The 16905-nt window shown below is 42.0% G+C and overlaps 1 protein-coding gene and 2 long non-coding RNA genes across 3 annotated transcripts; 1 reads left to right on the top strand and 2 right to left on the bottom strand.

Moving 5' to 3' along the window:
- Positions 1 to 177: 177 nt before the first annotated feature.
- Positions 178 to 2409, bottom strand: LOC146467371 (uncharacterized). The gene is made up of 2 exons (XM_085126141.1): positions 1453 to 2409; positions 178 to 1199 (listed from the first exon to the last, which is right to left on the bottom strand). Exons 1-2 carry the CDS (start codon positions 1691 to 1693, stop codon positions 178 to 180), a joined length of 1263 nt encoding a protein of 420 aa, XP_084982267.1. The 5' UTR covers positions 1694 to 2409.
- Positions 2410 to 3384: 975 nt separating this feature from the next.
- LOC146467370 (uncharacterized) lies at positions 3385 to 9393 on the bottom strand. Its single transcript, XR_014867800.1, has 3 exons — positions 9171 to 9393; positions 8684 to 8786; positions 3385 to 5488 (listed from the first exon to the last, which is right to left on the bottom strand). It is a non-coding gene; the product is annotated as an uncharacterized LOC146467370 (long non-coding RNA).
- A 268-nt stretch (positions 9394 to 9661) lies between these two features.
- Positions 9662 to 15200, top strand: LOC146467369 (uncharacterized). Its single transcript, XR_014867801.1, has 2 exons — positions 9662 to 9794; positions 11543 to 15200. It is a non-coding gene; the product is annotated as an uncharacterized LOC146467369 (long non-coding RNA).
- The last annotated feature ends 1705 nt before the right edge of the window (positions 15201 to 16905 follow it).

Here is a 16905-nt window from a genome sequence, read left to right as displayed (position 1 = left end):
GAGACAGTCTCTCTTAGTACGAGGATTAATTGTCGGTGGCGTCGGACAACATCGGCAGCGAATGAAATGCCAATGGAACGAGGTGCTTCCACGCTTGACTGGGGCTGGAAGTGTTAAGGGATTGATTTTACTGACTCACAGGTGTGACAGGAGGAAGATACAAGGTCGATGGCTTAGTCAACGTCCAGAGAAGAAGTATCGGCTGAAGAGACGCTTCATTTGGTACTTTGACGGGTGACTAAACCGGATGTGAATAGCTGTTAAAAGGCCGTCTAAGACGGAGCGACGAACAACCAGGCGCTCATGAGGGGGTTGGAAGGGTTGATGGTCTCGCACAACGAGAAGACCGTCAGCGGCGATTACGACATCCTTAAGGTAGCGTTTCACATCAATAATTTTGGTGACTTTCTTAGAGGGACGGGTACCTTGGCTAAGGTGAAAGTGTGTTCTCCAGAGGTGAGGGCACTCCAGCTGGGTAGCCTGCCAGGCAGCACGGCTAGTGAAGGGCATCTTGACAGAGCCGTGAAGGACATCACTAACAGAGAGGCTGCGAACAACAGAATCTTCAAGTTCGATTATAAATTTGCAAATTTTGCAACTAGATTCCAAACATTCCTTTGGGTTTCGGCTTGCATAATCAGAAGGTAGGTTCTCAACTCCGGCGATATGACGGATGTGGACTGAGTAGCGGCTGACTGTTGACAGGAAGGTGGTGACTCTTGAACTGGTTGAGAAGTCTCCTCTCTTGAGCTTTTCGTAAGCCTGAACACAAGGTCTGCCGTCAGTGAGTAACTCGGTTGTGTGTGGGGATTGAATGATATAGGGGGCGAAATGTCTAATTGCCGCACCAATAGCCAAGGCTTCAATCTCGCAAGGCAACCAAGTCACTTGATGCTTACGAAGCTTGGCACTGAAGAATCCAGCTAAGAGCAGCGACCCATTTCGATGTACATATAGTGTGGCTGCGATGCTTCCATTCTTGACGGAGCCGTCGGTCACTATCCACAGGGCATCCTGAGGCTGGGGAATTTTGATGGTCCGGTGGTTTTCCAATGCGCGTTGGGCGGTTTTGAAGGTCAGCAGCAATTCGTCGCACCACACAATTTTTTCTCTGGATTCTTTCCATGCAGTGGCTTGGTCCAAGGGATCAAGCAACTCAGCAAATCTTGGAAGCACGCGGCTAAGAACTTTGTAGGCACCTACAAAGGAGCGGAGGCCTTGCACTGTTGAGGGAGGCTCGACCGAGGATAGTGCGGCCAATTTGTGGGGGCTATCTTGCAGGGTGCCATTAGACCACACCCAGCCCAGTGCGATGGCCTTTCTTGGGCAGATGATAGTTTTGGCTGCGGATAAGCGAAGATTGTTCTTTTGGAGTAGGGCAAGAACTCTCCTTCAATTGTCAAGCACTTCAATGGGGCTGTTTCCCCCAACATAGAGAGATTTTGGCAACACAGCCCTCTTGGATGAGGTCTCCCAGAAATCGGGACATCAGTTCTTCAAGACAAGTTTCAGACCCGGGCATTCCCATGGCAGCACGAGTGTAAACGCGGATGCCTTTAAATGGTGTCGCAACACCACAGCATTTCATAGATGAATTGGCCAGGGGAATCTGATAGAAAGACTTCAGCAAATCAGTGATAACCATGAATTTCCACTTCCCTATTCCACGCATTACACTATCAACATTTGGCATTAAGGAGGGTTAGCAGCTTGCTGCACTGGGCAACTTCGCCGAAGGATGTCACGAGCCTGCTACCGCCGTTGGGCTTCTTTACAAGAAACGAGGTGTTCAGGTACTCCACATGGACGTTGACTTGCTCAGGTTTTGCGAAGACGCCGGCAGCTTCGAGCTCATCAAACTTGGCTTGTAATTCCTCAAGGGTGTTTCTGTTGTACTGTGGGAGCCGGCTTTTGCACTGAGGAGGAAGGGTGGGGCCAATGTTGACAACAGCCTCAATTTCTCAATTTCTCTGTCGACCTCGACGGATTCCCCAGTTGTGGCAGCAGTGGTTCCAAACTCCTCTTTTTTTAACATTTTCGGCCTTTTTGTTTATGTATGTACTCCAGGGGACTCACTACAACAACAGATCTTTTGAAACTACTGAAGGATGCAATTTTTTCATCCTGACTTTTGGAATCGACTGATATATGACACTCTTGCCAAATCTCGTTGGAAGGACGGCTAAAACATCTTCTTTTAAGCAAACGATCCTTCGGATGCATTCTTTCTGTTCATCCTTTAACAATTTGTGGATGAAGTCTTCAAGAGACGAAGTAGGAGCAGCGAAAAATTCGCTGTTCGCATCTCCCTCGGCGGCCGCCATAATTTTGAAATTGCACCGGAAGTCAAACATGCAATCATGTAACCAATTAGAACGTGGCTCAAAGAATCTTTTGTTTTTCGACCAATCAGAGGGAAAAAAACAGAATCTGGCTTTCGAACATGTAATCCGACAAGTAAATGTATCATGCCCTCCTTCCCGGATCCCCGAGATGAGATGTAGGGAGGGAGGGAGGAAGGTTATGATTGCAGGTTATAGCGCTGCATCTTGAAGTCCCAATACGGTCCATCATGCCCAACGCGCGCGTCTCGTACCGTTTTTCGTGGTTTCGCTTCGAAAACTACAGCGCAAGGTAAGATCCTTGCGAAATTCTCGTAAACATGTTGGAATTGGATTTGGTAAAACTGTCATATGACACTCAAAACAATAAGCTAATCAATGTCTTCTTTTGTTCGCGTCCGTCGTTGTAGTCACGCAAGATCCAGTATGCCTATTAATATTCAATCTATTTGTTGAAGTTCATTTTCTGGAAAATCCAGAATTAATACATTGTACTTTGATCAGTCCGAACAGATATTGTAATCACCAAGGTCTGATTTGATAAGGATTGCATTTAACATACAAATAAAGAAGGAAAAAAACACATCCAGTATGAGCAATAACCTGCACTGGGAAAACAAAGAAGTAACTGTGGCCAGTATCCCCACTGCACCCTTGATAGGATGCCTTGTAAACACCTGGGACTGGTTGCATAAAACGTTTTTTTACATAATACGGATGTTAACGATTGTTCTCAAACAATAACCTATTGTTTTGCAACTATACTTACAGGTTCCAGTAATCTTAACATGATTTATGCAACCCAGGTAAGTGCATTAGGGCCTAAGGCAACGCACTATATATAATCTTTGATTACTACTAGTTAGTATGCTCTATATAGAGCAAACTAATGATTTCTTTTGTTTTCCTTTGTCTAAAAGCCTAATTAGTATGCTCATTATGCTCCGATAGGATGCTTTAATTAATATGCTCTACCAGAGCATACTAATGAGAAATAGAGCATAGTAATGAACTACAGGCTGCCAATTTAAACAAAAACAACTTTAGTTATAACAATGACAATTTTATTGGAAGTTTTTGCTTTACATAACTTTAGCAAGAGATTAATCACCAAAATAACAAAACCAAATTCGACTTAAGAATTTTAAGAAAAAATTAAACGAAAGAGTGGTCTCACCGTATTCAACCCAGGCTCGATAGACGTTTACCAACCATGCGATACTTTGTCGAATTTTCTTTTATATTCTGTCTCTTTCTCTTTGCTCAATTTCGTTCACTGTGGTAGGCTTTTCCGGAAACGTGCACTTTATCGAATTCATCCTCCAAGCACTCGGTTATGTCTACGCTCTCAAAAAGCAAGAGACTCTTAAGTGGTAAGGATGGCCTCGAGTTCCTCGAGCTCTGTATTCCGACTCATAGCCGGAGCAAATGAGCCATCAAATCAACAAAGACTAAACGTACAAAGCTCTAAAGAAAGAAAAGCATTGCTATTCATAAAATTCTACCAACATTACGGCGACTGCATCCAAAACAAAATAACAACGTGATTCCCAAGTGTGAATGACACAACTAAAATACGCTCATAAATAGATTCTGCATAAAATATGGTTTCTTCGCTCGTGTCCTTTGGGATATAGCGCCTCTCGCATTAGAAAGAAGTGCCACCAGGGCTACGCCCTCGTGGCCTTCTATCTGTGCTCGAGGAACTATATCTCATAGAACACTCGCGTTCATTGTCTAACCCTTACGTAAAAATACGCACGTGTAGAAAGTTAAATCACGTTGAAATTCAAAAAAGTCACGTTGGAGTGATTTCGTTTACAGCCACGTGCGACTACACGTGCGGTGGATCCAATAAGCTTTCTCTTCTTTTGACATGTTTGGATGAGTGAGCCATTGTCAGTGAAATCATTGTGCTGTCATATCAGTTTACTTTTCAGGGACCTTGAAGAAGGGTGAAAAGGAATGTGAACCTGACTTCATGCTCACTTAACGAAACCCGTGCGTTGATAAAACAGAAAAAATTGATGCAATTGCTCATCTTCTTCCCACTCAGTATGTTACGAGACACACTGAGTAAAGTCTACTTCTACTGAAGTTGCAGGTATAGCATTCCTTGGTTTTAATTTGACCAGCTGTACTCATTCTTAATTTGCTCTATGGAAATCAAATTTGGGAACAGGGCGCGCCACCAACAGGAACCCACTTATGACTGCGGACCGAGACAAAATATGTCGGATTTCAGTACTTGGAGTTAGATGATGAGAATTAACTCAGCTATCTTGCTCATAAGAACATTTCAGCGTTCCAAGCTTTACATGTAGCATCTCAGTGTACATATGGAATATTGTTTGGGTGCCGCAAAACTGCCAGCTTGTTTAAAAGTTTGTCCAGATCCGTTAAACTCAGTTGTACCATTGAGAGTATATATCACCAGACCATCGTTTTTTTTCTTTTATCGCCATATAATATGCCGTGAAAGACAAGGTGAGTTTGATCTCCTCGTGTCTCATTTGCTGATGAGCAATTTTGGCACACACTACTGAAGCCTTAGTGACGCAGTAGACTGTTCAAATTCTTAAATCATGCCTGATTTCCGATCCTGTTCTAAAGTTCGCTACGACTGAACTCTCCGGTATTGTGTTGCGATAGGATAGAATGAGAACTTTCCTTTCTAATCGTGTCAAATTAAGTCGGCAAGTTTCAAGCCCATTCGAATTGCTCTATTTTAGCTAAATATAAGAAGTACATAACCTTTTGGTACATTTCTGTCGCACGGTCTACAGCCGTATTCATGCACAGTTGATAATCGTTCATCGTCATACTACCACTGAAACAAACGACGAATTTCGTTGACAGTTAACATTATGAGCCCGGAGGATTTTTATACTCGGTTTAAAATTTATGATACCCTTTTCACGGAATTTGTTATGTCTAGAACAATTTTGAGATCAGTATCCAATTAAATTTGGGGTGTTCGACAAAGTCTTCCTTCTTCCTCACGGCTTTCGAGACGATGCAACCGCACTGTTAACTCTGAATGACGACCATATGGTACCATTACATTGGAATGGAGTTCTTAATTGCGTCTTCTTCCATTTGAATTTCTTAGGGTCGATTCTGTCGTATGTCCTCATATCTCCAAGCTGTAAAACATAAGAAAGAGAGTACAGTTTGATTCTCATAAATACTGGACTGGTTGAGTGAAGCCAAAATACCTTTTACACGTCAACATTGACGCGGTATCACTATTTTCCCCGACTAGACTCTTGTCAGTAGATATTATTATTATTATTATTATTTTAGTTGATTAAGAGCATGCAGTACTCGAGCAAGTGTATTCTGTATTCTGTAAGTCTGTTAGTCTACATCCGTTTCCTGAAATTTTCTGCAACTTGAAATTTCAGCTAAAGAGCGAACAGATCCAAATCTGTTTAAGCGTACACAAATATGTCTATAAAAGGGCACAAATCGATCTGGGACCACACAAGACATCTTAAGTATTTTGCTTAAATGTTCTCGTTGGATGCTTGCAAACACTTTCGTTTTGCATTTGTTTGCTTAGAAAATTATGATGTATTCTTCCTGGCAGATGAACTCAGTAACCTATTTTCACTGATTTGTCAAATTTTGGTGGGTATCTTTGGGTTTTGTTCCAAATACTAATCTTCCATACCTATTTTCAGGCCTGGCCTTTATATTATTTAAAATCCTTTCCCGTTTTCAGACCCAAAGTCTGCGTATCTTATTCAAGTGGCAAATCACGGTTTCTTACCCCGGGGTATAGAAGACCCATAGAAGAGTCTGATGCGCCGAGATTTTATTTGCAAGACTGCGAGACCCCTGTTTTAAAATCCGAGTTCAAGACTTCATTCTTTCCATAATATTCGAGCCCGAGACTTAACCTAAAATATAATGCGTGCTCGAGACTCTGAGAGCTTCTGAGTGCTGGACAATTTTCAAGTCGATAGCACCAAAAAGAAGGCTGCCATTCTTCATGCATGCGCGCATGTGTTCGTTGTTCATCGCTATTCACAGAAATAGCCGTACTAGAAACTTTCTTTCTGTTATTACCCCTTCACTTTGAATGATGTAGTCTGAGCGGTTACTTTCCCCCTATATTTTTCGTTCCAAGCTGCTCGTGTTCACGATTCATTAGTCTGCGATAAACTTTATTTCTCCTAGATTTGAGAAACACAGGACAACTGAAACGGATGTGATCGTTGAGCGCAATGTTTGTTGGAGAAGTCTTGACGTCTCCAATAACATTGAGCCTGAATGTTGCATCTGCAGCCGCAAACTTCATGAATTAAATTAAGGGTGAGTTGTTGCCTAGTGTCTAGAGACCTCATCTGATGGACCTTACCGTGAAGCATGAAAACTTTGTGGGTTCTAATTTTTGTAGATTTTGCGGATTGACCCCGATCCGCAAAAAATAGTTCCCGCAGAAAGAAAAACCCGCAAAATAAAACGCCGCAAAAATTTATTCCCTCTTTTAATAGACTTTTGCCACTGGGGCGATATACATTGGACTTAACTGAAGAACATTAAGATGATTTTCCATTAGAAAAAGCAACTAGAGCTGTCAAGAGTAAAGCAATTCAGCACATTAGATTGGAACGTCAATGGATCACAATGATCTGAAGGAACGCAACAGACTCGAGACTCGAATCGTGCAGCAGGCCAAGTTCCATGTTCTAGTGACGCTTCTGCGGCGGCCTGCACAGAAGTTATTTCAATTCTTGAAACTTCAGCTCAACAAAAGAGTGTTATTATTATCAACTGAGTCTGTCTCATTGCGTTAGAGTAGGGCATAGTTTTACATTTGAATGAGCAGGCCGCTCTCGGTTAGGTCTCATGCAAGGTTGTATACTACACCTTTCACTTGAAAGCCCTGTGTATGCCTAGAAAGGTTTCAGCTACGGTAATTCAAACATTCATACTGCCTTCTTATAAAATAATATACGGTAATACCTGTCGTGGCAAACCGTATTAATGAAACAGTGTTTTGTTTTACATGCTAGGGGTAGGTGCTTTGTTTTTAATTGTTGTTTTTCAGTCCCTTCGCGCAGTAAGGTATTACAGTGATATGTCTCTAATATGTAAGTGGAGTGAACTGTGACCCAACATACCGTACAATAAAAGTTGAAAATATTAAGGTTTCTTCCACTTAAATGTTCTGTTGCTTGAACAGAGCATCGAAAAAATAAGTTCGCAGCAGAAATTTCAGCCATCTCGAACCGCAAAAATTTGTTCCCGCAAACCACAAAAAATCGCCAATTCGCAAAATAAAACCCCCGCAAAATTTTCGTGCTACACGGTAGTTAGTGACTAGTTACAACTGCAAATGAAATCCTCACGTGTGTTAATTCGATTAAACACTTTCAGACACTGAGGGTCGAGACCGCCACTGCGCGCACGGATGCAATTCTCGAACGCTTAAGATGTTGTATGAATTGTTTCCCGCTAGCTAGCAGTCACTTTAATAAATTGCCATGATGAATTAGAGGTTTCTTACATGAATGTCGCTTTAAACTTTCTTTACTAGGGAGGGTTAATTTGCGAAAGAGGTGCAAAAAATTCGTTAAGAACGCAAAATAAGACAACCTATATGATTTTCGGAAAAGCAAACTGCAGGTCAGTCGTCAAGTCATCGCGTGATCAGGAGCGAATGAAGTGAGCTTAAGTTACATAACATAGTCATCCGGGGTACGGGAGTTGGTACTCAAGCGGAGGTGAAACCCCTTAACCTTTCACAAACAAACGTCTACCGACATGGTACACCTTTTCCACCCCTCCCCTTTTCCCCCAAAACAGGCCAAAGATAGCAGTACCCCCCGGACCCCCTACGTGTTCCTCTCAGTGCAGCGATCCTATGTGAAAGTATAGCTAATTCACTGACTTAGTACGAATACTCCTTGCTGACTGTTTCATGTAAAAAGGCACCCCTTCTGATCTGGGTTGGAGCTTCCCTGTTTAGTCCAATATATGAAGTACCCCAGCCCATGCTTCGTTATATATGTATCGACTTTCGCACACACTGTGACTGTTATCTGAGTTGCGTCAATGAAATAATACTATGCAGTGCTGCTCATCGCTGACCAGGACGAATGGATGTCAACTTCGAGTCCAATGTTGTTGGAGTCACCTTAATGGTTATCCAACATCATTGAACTCAACGTTGCATGCAATAATCAGAATAATCATTAGCAGCTGGCGTGCCGATGGGGAGGGGGGGGGGGGGGAGGGGTGGGAGGGTGGGAGTAGAATGGAGGGGATTTCTTGAATGGCCCCTTCGAGTTCATAGTTATATGGATGAAATCATGTTATATATAACGTACCACACTGAGATGCAAGCCGCTGGGACCAGCATTCCATCCAGGGTCAATGAAAACGGACTTTGGGAAAGTCTAGGACAGCAGCAATGGTCCTGGCCACTTCATGCTACAATAAGAACAATAAGTTTTATTTGCATGACTGTGCAAAGAGAGCGCCAAAAGAGTCCTAAAGGTCTGCTAACTAATTGAAATGTAAAATACAAAGTACTTGCTACAAAAAGAAGGCGGAGGAGAGAATTAAACTTCATCAGATTGTATTATATGGACACAAACTGTTTCTTATATCAAAACAGGAAGAAATGGACTTAACCGTCTGCTTATTACCGACATAATCGATATACAAAGAAATCGATGTAAACTCCAGTCCAGCAGTAGCAAGCCTAGCCATTGGGCTCGTGAAAGGTTTAGCTTACTGCCTTTATCTTATATGTAGTTTCTTGTAATTATCATGCTGTTCAAGGACAGTGAAAACAAAGAACTGAAAACTTACCACCATTGTGCTCAATGTTACATGCAACGTGGCTCATAACATGATTCGTGGCTGACATGAAGCAAGACGTCTGGGCAGAATTATCTACGTGGTAATGGCAGGGTGTTCCTACCGAGAAAGCGAAAACTTAAAATTAATTTCCCATCGCAGTACTTGTGCCCTTCGAGAGAAAACACACCGACACAACTTAAGCCCAAAGAAAAACAAGGAGGAAGACGCGAGGGCACCAAGCCACGTTTGCACTGCCTACTCACGTTGAAATCGTCACGTTTTACAGACACGTGCTCTGATGTACGAGTAACTCAAAACTATCGAAAGCATTTCTGTAGGTAGCCCGGCAGAACTAGTCAGACAGGGTTTTAATCAAACCCTTGCTATAAAAGTACTTTAATGCCTGGGTCATTTTTGGAAACAATTATTATGTAGTGGTTAGCACGTAAATAAGAAGAACTCTACATCGAGGTTTTTCTTAGAAAACGAAACTCTGCATGTATTGTACATGTCTTAGCTGAATAACTGATTGCCGGCGAACCACTGGGGATAACCCCGTTATGGTGTAGGAGCAAACCACGTGGCATCCCTGTGGCTCTTGTACGAATTTCACGCGAAGCAAGAGACTATGAGGTAAGAGATGTCATTAGAGGGGGACCACCTTCGGGCCGTAAAATTAGGGAACTTCAAAGCAACGACGACGGCAACGGCAACAAAAACTGACGTAACTTGAAAAGATAACTTCGCGTTACTTCTACTACTTCGCGATTATTCTAATTCATTCAACCTGTACAATGTGGGCGAGTATCCGGGAACTAAATTGATAGGAAGGCAATTCCGAGTAATGACGTACGTAGAATGAAAAACTCACCGTCGTGTGCTCACGTTCTCCACAAAACCTTGAATTTGATCATTTCACGTTGTTGTTTTGCTGATGACGGCAAAGAAATGTAACAAAACATAAAACGCACGTACAGAGCGATTGTTTTTCCTTATTAAACATTTTGGTTATGGCGTACTCGTTGCCGTCGCCGTGCGTCGTTATTTAAGGTGACCGTATACCTTTAGAGGTGTCTCGCGTCCAAGCGATGTAGCGTGTCCGGTTTAAACTGTAGAAACCTGAACCCTTATATCAAATTAAAGCTTATAGAGCTGGCTATCAAACTATACCAAGAATTTTGAAATAAAATGAATTACCGAATGTTACTGTTTTCTTGAATCATTTTTTTTTCACTTGGAGGAGCCACTTCAAAGAGCTAATACTCAAAGGGAATTTGTTCGTTTGCCTACAAATTTGGACAGTAGCTAGTTTAACATATAAACAACAAAAACGTGTCTGCGAATTTTTTCTTTCGAAATATTTTTTCTCCGAGAGCGATTTTTATACGATCACTCCACATTTCTTTAATCATATTTCGAAAATGTTCTGTAACTTTTCACTGCAATTGAATATCGCAAAACGCAGACGTGTTTTTTTTAGCGCTTTGGGTCCGGAAACTAAAGAACAAATTAAATTAGCGAAAAATAAAATTCGCTTCGACTTGTAGCTTTCAAAAGGAGATTCAGACGCTCGCACTTAGAGGTCGTGAAAAGTTCGACAATTCATTTTATTTCAAAATTCTTGGTACAGTTTGATAGCCAGCTCTATAAGCTTTAATTTGATATAGGGCTTTAAGTATCTACAGTTTAAACTAGACGTGCTACATCGCTTGGATGCGAGACACCTCTAAATGTATACGCTCCCTAATGTAGTCGCAATAACGGGATAGTCAGATTAACGAGATAGTAAAAATTAGGAAATGACTGGACTTTCAATTCTCTCGAGGTGCAAAAAAGTGTTTGTAATAAGGAGTTGGTCGCATAAACGAAGTGGTCGCAAGGCGGGGTTCCACTAGCACTGTACTTGCCTTCTCGGGTCCTGAAATGACACTATGCCATTGTTAGTACATCTAGACAGAGCCCGGAAAGAACTCAATTGAAGAAGACTCTTGTATTATATATAACGGAGGAGTGCTTCCCAAATTAAGGCCTAGCAGTTGAAAGTGTGTTCGGAAAAAATGGGTGATCTGACAATATCTTCGGCTAGACTGCCAAGAACAGGGTGAAATTTTCACTGACTGGAAAACTTGGAGTCCGGCTCAGTTTTGCCTTATTTAAATGTAATAACTCATAAGTATGAAGGCGTAAAAAAAGTTTGATCATGTCACTTAATTATATCAGGTGACCAAAAATTGGAGATATATATAGGACGCTCAGCAAATTTTCTGTTGAAGATTAAAAAAAAAAACTTTCTACGCTTAGAATGATTGTCTTCGATGTTTGGAACAATCAAAAGTTGAAATTCAGTCTGAAAAATGAGCTTTGTCCTCAATCTTTTTCAGAGCACAATGAACGGTCACTCCTGAAACGTGAGTGACTCGAGACTTAATCTGCTTCAGGAGAGCGTACTTGTAACCGCCACTGCCGGGTCAACTTGTCCACTGAATGTATTTGCCATTTCAGAAAATTCAGTTGACTTCGAGAAACATCACGTCAGTTAAATGTTGGCAGAGGATGATATAAAGACCTTTGTGTTTGTCAAATTTTGATTTGGTCTCGTTGCCTTTGTTGAAGTTATCATGAATAAACCATATTTTTCCCAGCTATCAAGCTATCAAGCTACCAGAGTTCTCGAGTATTGACTAGTAGCTTCCTCGTATAGATCCCTTCTGTTTATAGCTTTATAGCAATTCTGTACGCATGTGATGATCATATCCGGGAAATCGGCTTTTTCTTGTCTGATTTTCTGTACGTGCGAATTTTAAACAATAACTGATTATTACGGTGTTAAAGATAGAATCTTCCGTTGTTTTAATTTACAGTTCGCTTTTTAATTGCATAAATGATTAATTTTGTGTATCGTACTTGGCTGGTTTTAACCAGACATCTGTTTAGAGAGTAAACACTGCTTTGCAATTAGACTCTTCGCAGTCTCCTATTTTTCCGTGGAATTTTCGAGGTCTTTCGAGACTCGTACGCTTCGATCGAACATAGTGCAGCCATCTTGGTTTGTAAAGGCGAGCGCAACCTGGGGAGAGTGTCTAAATTGCCGAGGGGGCTCCACCCCCCACTTTCAACCTCGTACCCAGAGTCCTCAGGCTCTTTGGTCGCCAGGAGAGACTCTGGAGAATTCGAAAAAAATTAAATCTTTTGATTGGCTGCTCCGTAACGGCTTGCATTGTTTTACGGCAGAAATCCTGCGGTAATAAAATTCCAGTTCCCCAGTCTCTCCTGGCGACCAACCGCTGGCCAAAGAGCCTGAGGACTCTGGGTACGAGATTGCCCCCACTTTAGGCTCGATTACCAGCCGCCGTTCGGAAAAATAAGCCCGCGTTCATCCCCCACCCCTCCTCTTGGGAACGAAAGCCGGACCCGAATCGAGCCTACCCCCACCTCTCTCTCACCCACTCCACCCTGCTCAGTGGCTGTTTACCCTCAATGTCAAGGAAAACTTGCTGAACCAGCCTGAACTGGCTACAAAAACACTCTTATCAGTTAGCCAAAGTAAAAATCAATTGCCTGCGACTGAGCTCGTATTTTAGCGAAGACAAATGAAGTTGAGCGACAGGGTACTAAAAAGTGTAGCCTTGCTGCGCAGGCTATAAAAATTGCAAACCTGCTGACCTCCCTAGTGCGCAAACCTGGATAGTAAGAAATAAACAAACAAACAGAGAAAAAACAATACCCTGGGAGATATCATTTCCCCGGGAATCGGGAGATTTTACAAAAATGTTCAAATCGTGCTGACAGTTATAACATTCCAAGTGTGGCCCAGGGTCCTTGGCCTTCACACAGGCGTCTCTTATTTCCTTTGATTGGAAGGAAGAGACTTGTATGCTACGCTCTTGCTAATCGAGTTCCGGTGTCCTGCTGTTTGGGTTTAAACTGCGCATAAATTACACCGCTCAATAGCCTGCATGCAGACATCTCCTGTTGCCATTGTTGCACTCGTAAACAAAGGAAAAAGGAGACGCCTGCTTCCAGGCTAGCCGCTCAAAGGAACGGAAGGCTACAGGCTACAGACCCCGACTTGTCCCCAGTCGTCTCTCATGGTTGAGAGGAATGCCGTCCTAGTCTCCTCTCGACCATACAATATCATAAGAGACAACTGGGGACGAGTCAACTACCGCAACAGGGTCCTTAGTGTGACAACTATTCTACGAAAACGAGGCAAGAAACTTGTTCCCAGTTTCCCCAAGCTCAAGAAGCGGGAGATCGTAAGACAGATCTTAGATCAGTATTTTCCACATTTCATTTTGTGAATTAATTAATCTGACTTTTTCTAGGTTTTTTATCAGCAGCAATACTAATGAATGTGTTTTATTCTTAACGATTAAATTTGGAGGGCTTGTTTCAAAACATCTTCCCCCCCCCCCCCCTCTTCCTACCAACACACAGAGACACACACACCCAACCCCTTACAAAATTGTATAAGCCTAGGGCTTATCACCTGGATTTTACAATATTGAAAGAAGTTATTCAGGTTCAAAGTAACCGTGGGAAGAATTCATCCACCCCCCCTACCCCCTCCAAGGCCTAGATAGCGGTGATGATACCTTGCTAACAAAGTTAGAACTTTGAAGTTAACTGCCCTTCTATTAAATGCAGCCTTTGGCCCAGAAACTTGGCAAGACTCCTGTCGTTTAATGGTAAAAGATGCCAACAGTTAACATTTAATAAGGAAAACCAAACTGCCACCTTAATATGATTAAATCTTCACATCTCTCTGATCAAAAAAGTACAGAAATTCCAGGTGAATTTTTTTTTTGAAAAAAAATTTCCAACTCATGAGAAGATGTCCATTTTTCCAGAAATCTTAGACTGCAAGCAGTCCCTTGCTGGTTAGTCGAGATGGTGTGCTCATAGCGCAGCGAGACTGGAGCGAGGAGAAATAAACGCCTCCGCCTCTCTCCAAGCCCCCTTCCCCTCGTTCGCTCTAGTTATTTTTTTTTTCGCGCTCGGCTATTTTGCGCCACCTCTTGACTATCCAGAAAGGGACTGCTTGCAGTCTACAGAAATCTCTGTTCCTGTCACCCATTTTTTTGGACAGTTCTTGCAGGAGGCTCATGAATGAAATGAATTTGCGCTGAATTTACAGTCACAAACAAAAAATGCTGCATTCATCACGAGAAAATCTTGGATATCCAACCTGGGATTTTTTGTTGATTGGAGTGGGCCCCTCAATAAATTGTTGTTGTTGTTGTTATGGCATGAATCAATAATAAATTGAAAGGTTTTTTGGGAATACTGGGGCAAGTGCCTGTTTGTCTTAAAATTGAACCTGCTCCAGATAAGCTCTATTTTGGTATAGAGAGCATTTATCATGTAAGAAACTCAGTATTTAGTTTATGAGACAATGTCAAATAAACAAAAATAGCTTATTACTTTTCTTTAAAAAGCAAATGATCTAAACAAAAGAGGATCCAACACTCAAATGATTTCTTTTGCATACGAGACTAAACCAAGTCATATTTCGATGTGAACAAGACATCAGTCAAGCTTCAGTATCTCTTGTGTAAGTCACTTGCACTTTCAAGAAAAGTACTAAGCTTTCTGTGTATTTAACATTTTGCCCAAAAACTAAAAACGCAACTTAAGTTTCTTACATGACCACTACACGGCTCTGTGCCACAATAGAGCTAGACTGTAAGCAGTCCATTTCTGGATAGTCGAGAGGTCGCACGAAATAGCCGAGCGCGAAAAAACTGAAGCGAACGAGCAAAGGTTTGGGGAGAGGCAGCCTCTTCCCCAGTCTCTTCTCATTTATTTCTCCTCGCTCCAGTCTTGCTGCACTGTGGCACTGTGAGTGCACCCTCTCGACTAACAGAAATGGACTGCTTGCAGTCTACAATAGAGCTTATCTGGAGCAATTACAATTTCAAGGCAAAAAAAGCACTTTCGCTAGTCTCACCAAAAACCCTACAATGTACCGTACCGAAAAAGATGGCAACTGGTACATTTTTACCAATGATTGTGAGCATACTAAAACCCTTAAAACTCTCTCAAAAACGAACGGAAAAGTTCTTCAAACTTCCAACCTAGCATACACAATGTTGTTAGAACAGGATGAGTGTCTATTGGCTGTGTTTGGTACGGAAGATATTGTAGTAAAATGTACAGCTGCTTTCTACAGTGGATTGTGATGGGTTATCAAAGGCAAGAAGAGAAAATATTTTAGGATAAAAGAGCTGGGGGCTCCTAATGTTCATTTCTGTATGGAGAATGGACAGCACAGCTACAGAAATAAAGTTCTCTCTTCCCAGTTTCACTGAGTTGAAAGTTTTGTAAGCCTGGAATTGGGGAGGTGTAACCATTTATCGTCTGAATAAGAGGACAGCCTTTCTCCACTATATCAAACAAGCATGTTATTCTTTCCGTGAAATAACCGATGTAAGGAAATTCAGCCTTAATGGTGCGCAGCTTTGGTAGGACCATTCCTGTGATCAAAAATTCTTTGGTGAAACCAAAGTCAAGTGTTTCTAAGGCATCAGATTTGAGTACATAGCCAGGAAAGGTGTCTTTGTCGTAAATGTACTGACGAGTTGTAATCTTCAAGTGCTTTAAATTGGAGAGTCGTGATAGGATAGCATCCAAGGCTTCAGGCTGCAGGATATAGTGATCACGAAAGTGTAACTGCAGATATTCTAGATTATGCAGACTTCCAATAAGCTTTGCTGTGGTGTAGGAAACATCAACAAAAAATCGCAGGAACTTCAAGCTGTTCCTACATTTCTGAACCAAGCGCTTCAGTACAACTTGCACCCCGAGTTCCCAGCACCAATAAATTCCATACGGCTTCATATCAACCTTCTTCAAATTCTTCACATTGCATTTACTAAGAAGATAAAGCAACATATCCGCTTCCAGATAAATGTTAAAATTACCATGAAAACGAATCTCAGTTAATGCAGCTTTTCTCGCGGAAAGAAATGATGCAAATAACATTCGTCTATTCGTGTCTGTGTTCGCTTCCCTCCAATCATAGTTTTCCAAGTCGACAATAGAAACTGTTGGTGGGTGCAATCTCAAGAAATCTTCCAGAGAAAGGTCAACAGACCTCCACAATGCAGAATTACGAGAAACGTGATAAAATCTCCTGCATACTGTGGAAGCGTTGCAAATTTCGTAAGCTGTAAGGCTTTTGAACACAATAACCAAGCACTCCTCGGGCAAGTCAAGGATACATGTGCAACTTCGATAACCCACGAGAGCATCGTCAACTGAATTACGACGGCAGAGTCTTCCACTTCGTCGTACCCACTGCCTTCGTACGCCACATTTCGCTCTTCTAACCATACTGCTCAAAATTTCCAGTACGATATACGAATCTTTGGCGCGTGCTTGTGCCTGCTTTACTCGTTCCTTGCGCCTCCGATGGTTGGTCAGCGGATGGAAACTCCCAAGATTATATGGTTCATATATGGTGATCATTATGTCCCAACTCTAATTTTGTCGTTTGGGCCCATTGCACAAACTTTTATACCGTGTAGCATGAAAATTTTGCGGATTCTAATTTTTGCGGATTTTGCAGATTGGCCTAGATCTGCAAAAATTAGTTCCCGCAGAAAAAAGACACCCGCAAAATAAAACGCTGCGAAAATTAACTCCCTTCGGTCAAACTAAAACTCCACTTTTAATAGATCTGAGCCACTGGGGCGATATACATTGGACTTAAACAGACCAACCATGCTGTAGTGGCGCTTCT

Source organism: Pavona decussata, unplaced genomic scaffold (assembly GCF_977016875.1).
Source record: "Pavona decussata unplaced genomic scaffold, jaPavDecu1.1 SCAFFOLD_137, whole genome shotgun sequence".
Taxonomy (NCBI): Eukaryota; Metazoa; Cnidaria; class Anthozoa; order Scleractinia; family Agariciidae; genus Pavona; species Pavona decussata.
This window is presented reverse-complemented; position numbering and strand designations above follow the sequence as displayed.

Coding starts and splice junctions, on each gene's coding strand:
- LOC146467371 (XM_085126141.1), bottom strand. CDS start 1,693: ATGCCAAATGTTGATAGTGTAATGCGTGGAATAGGGAAGTGGAAATTC. Junction 1,200..1,452: donor AGACCTCATCCAAGAGGGCT/GTGTTGCCAAAA, acceptor GCTCCTTTGTAG/GTGCCTACAAAGTTCTTAGC.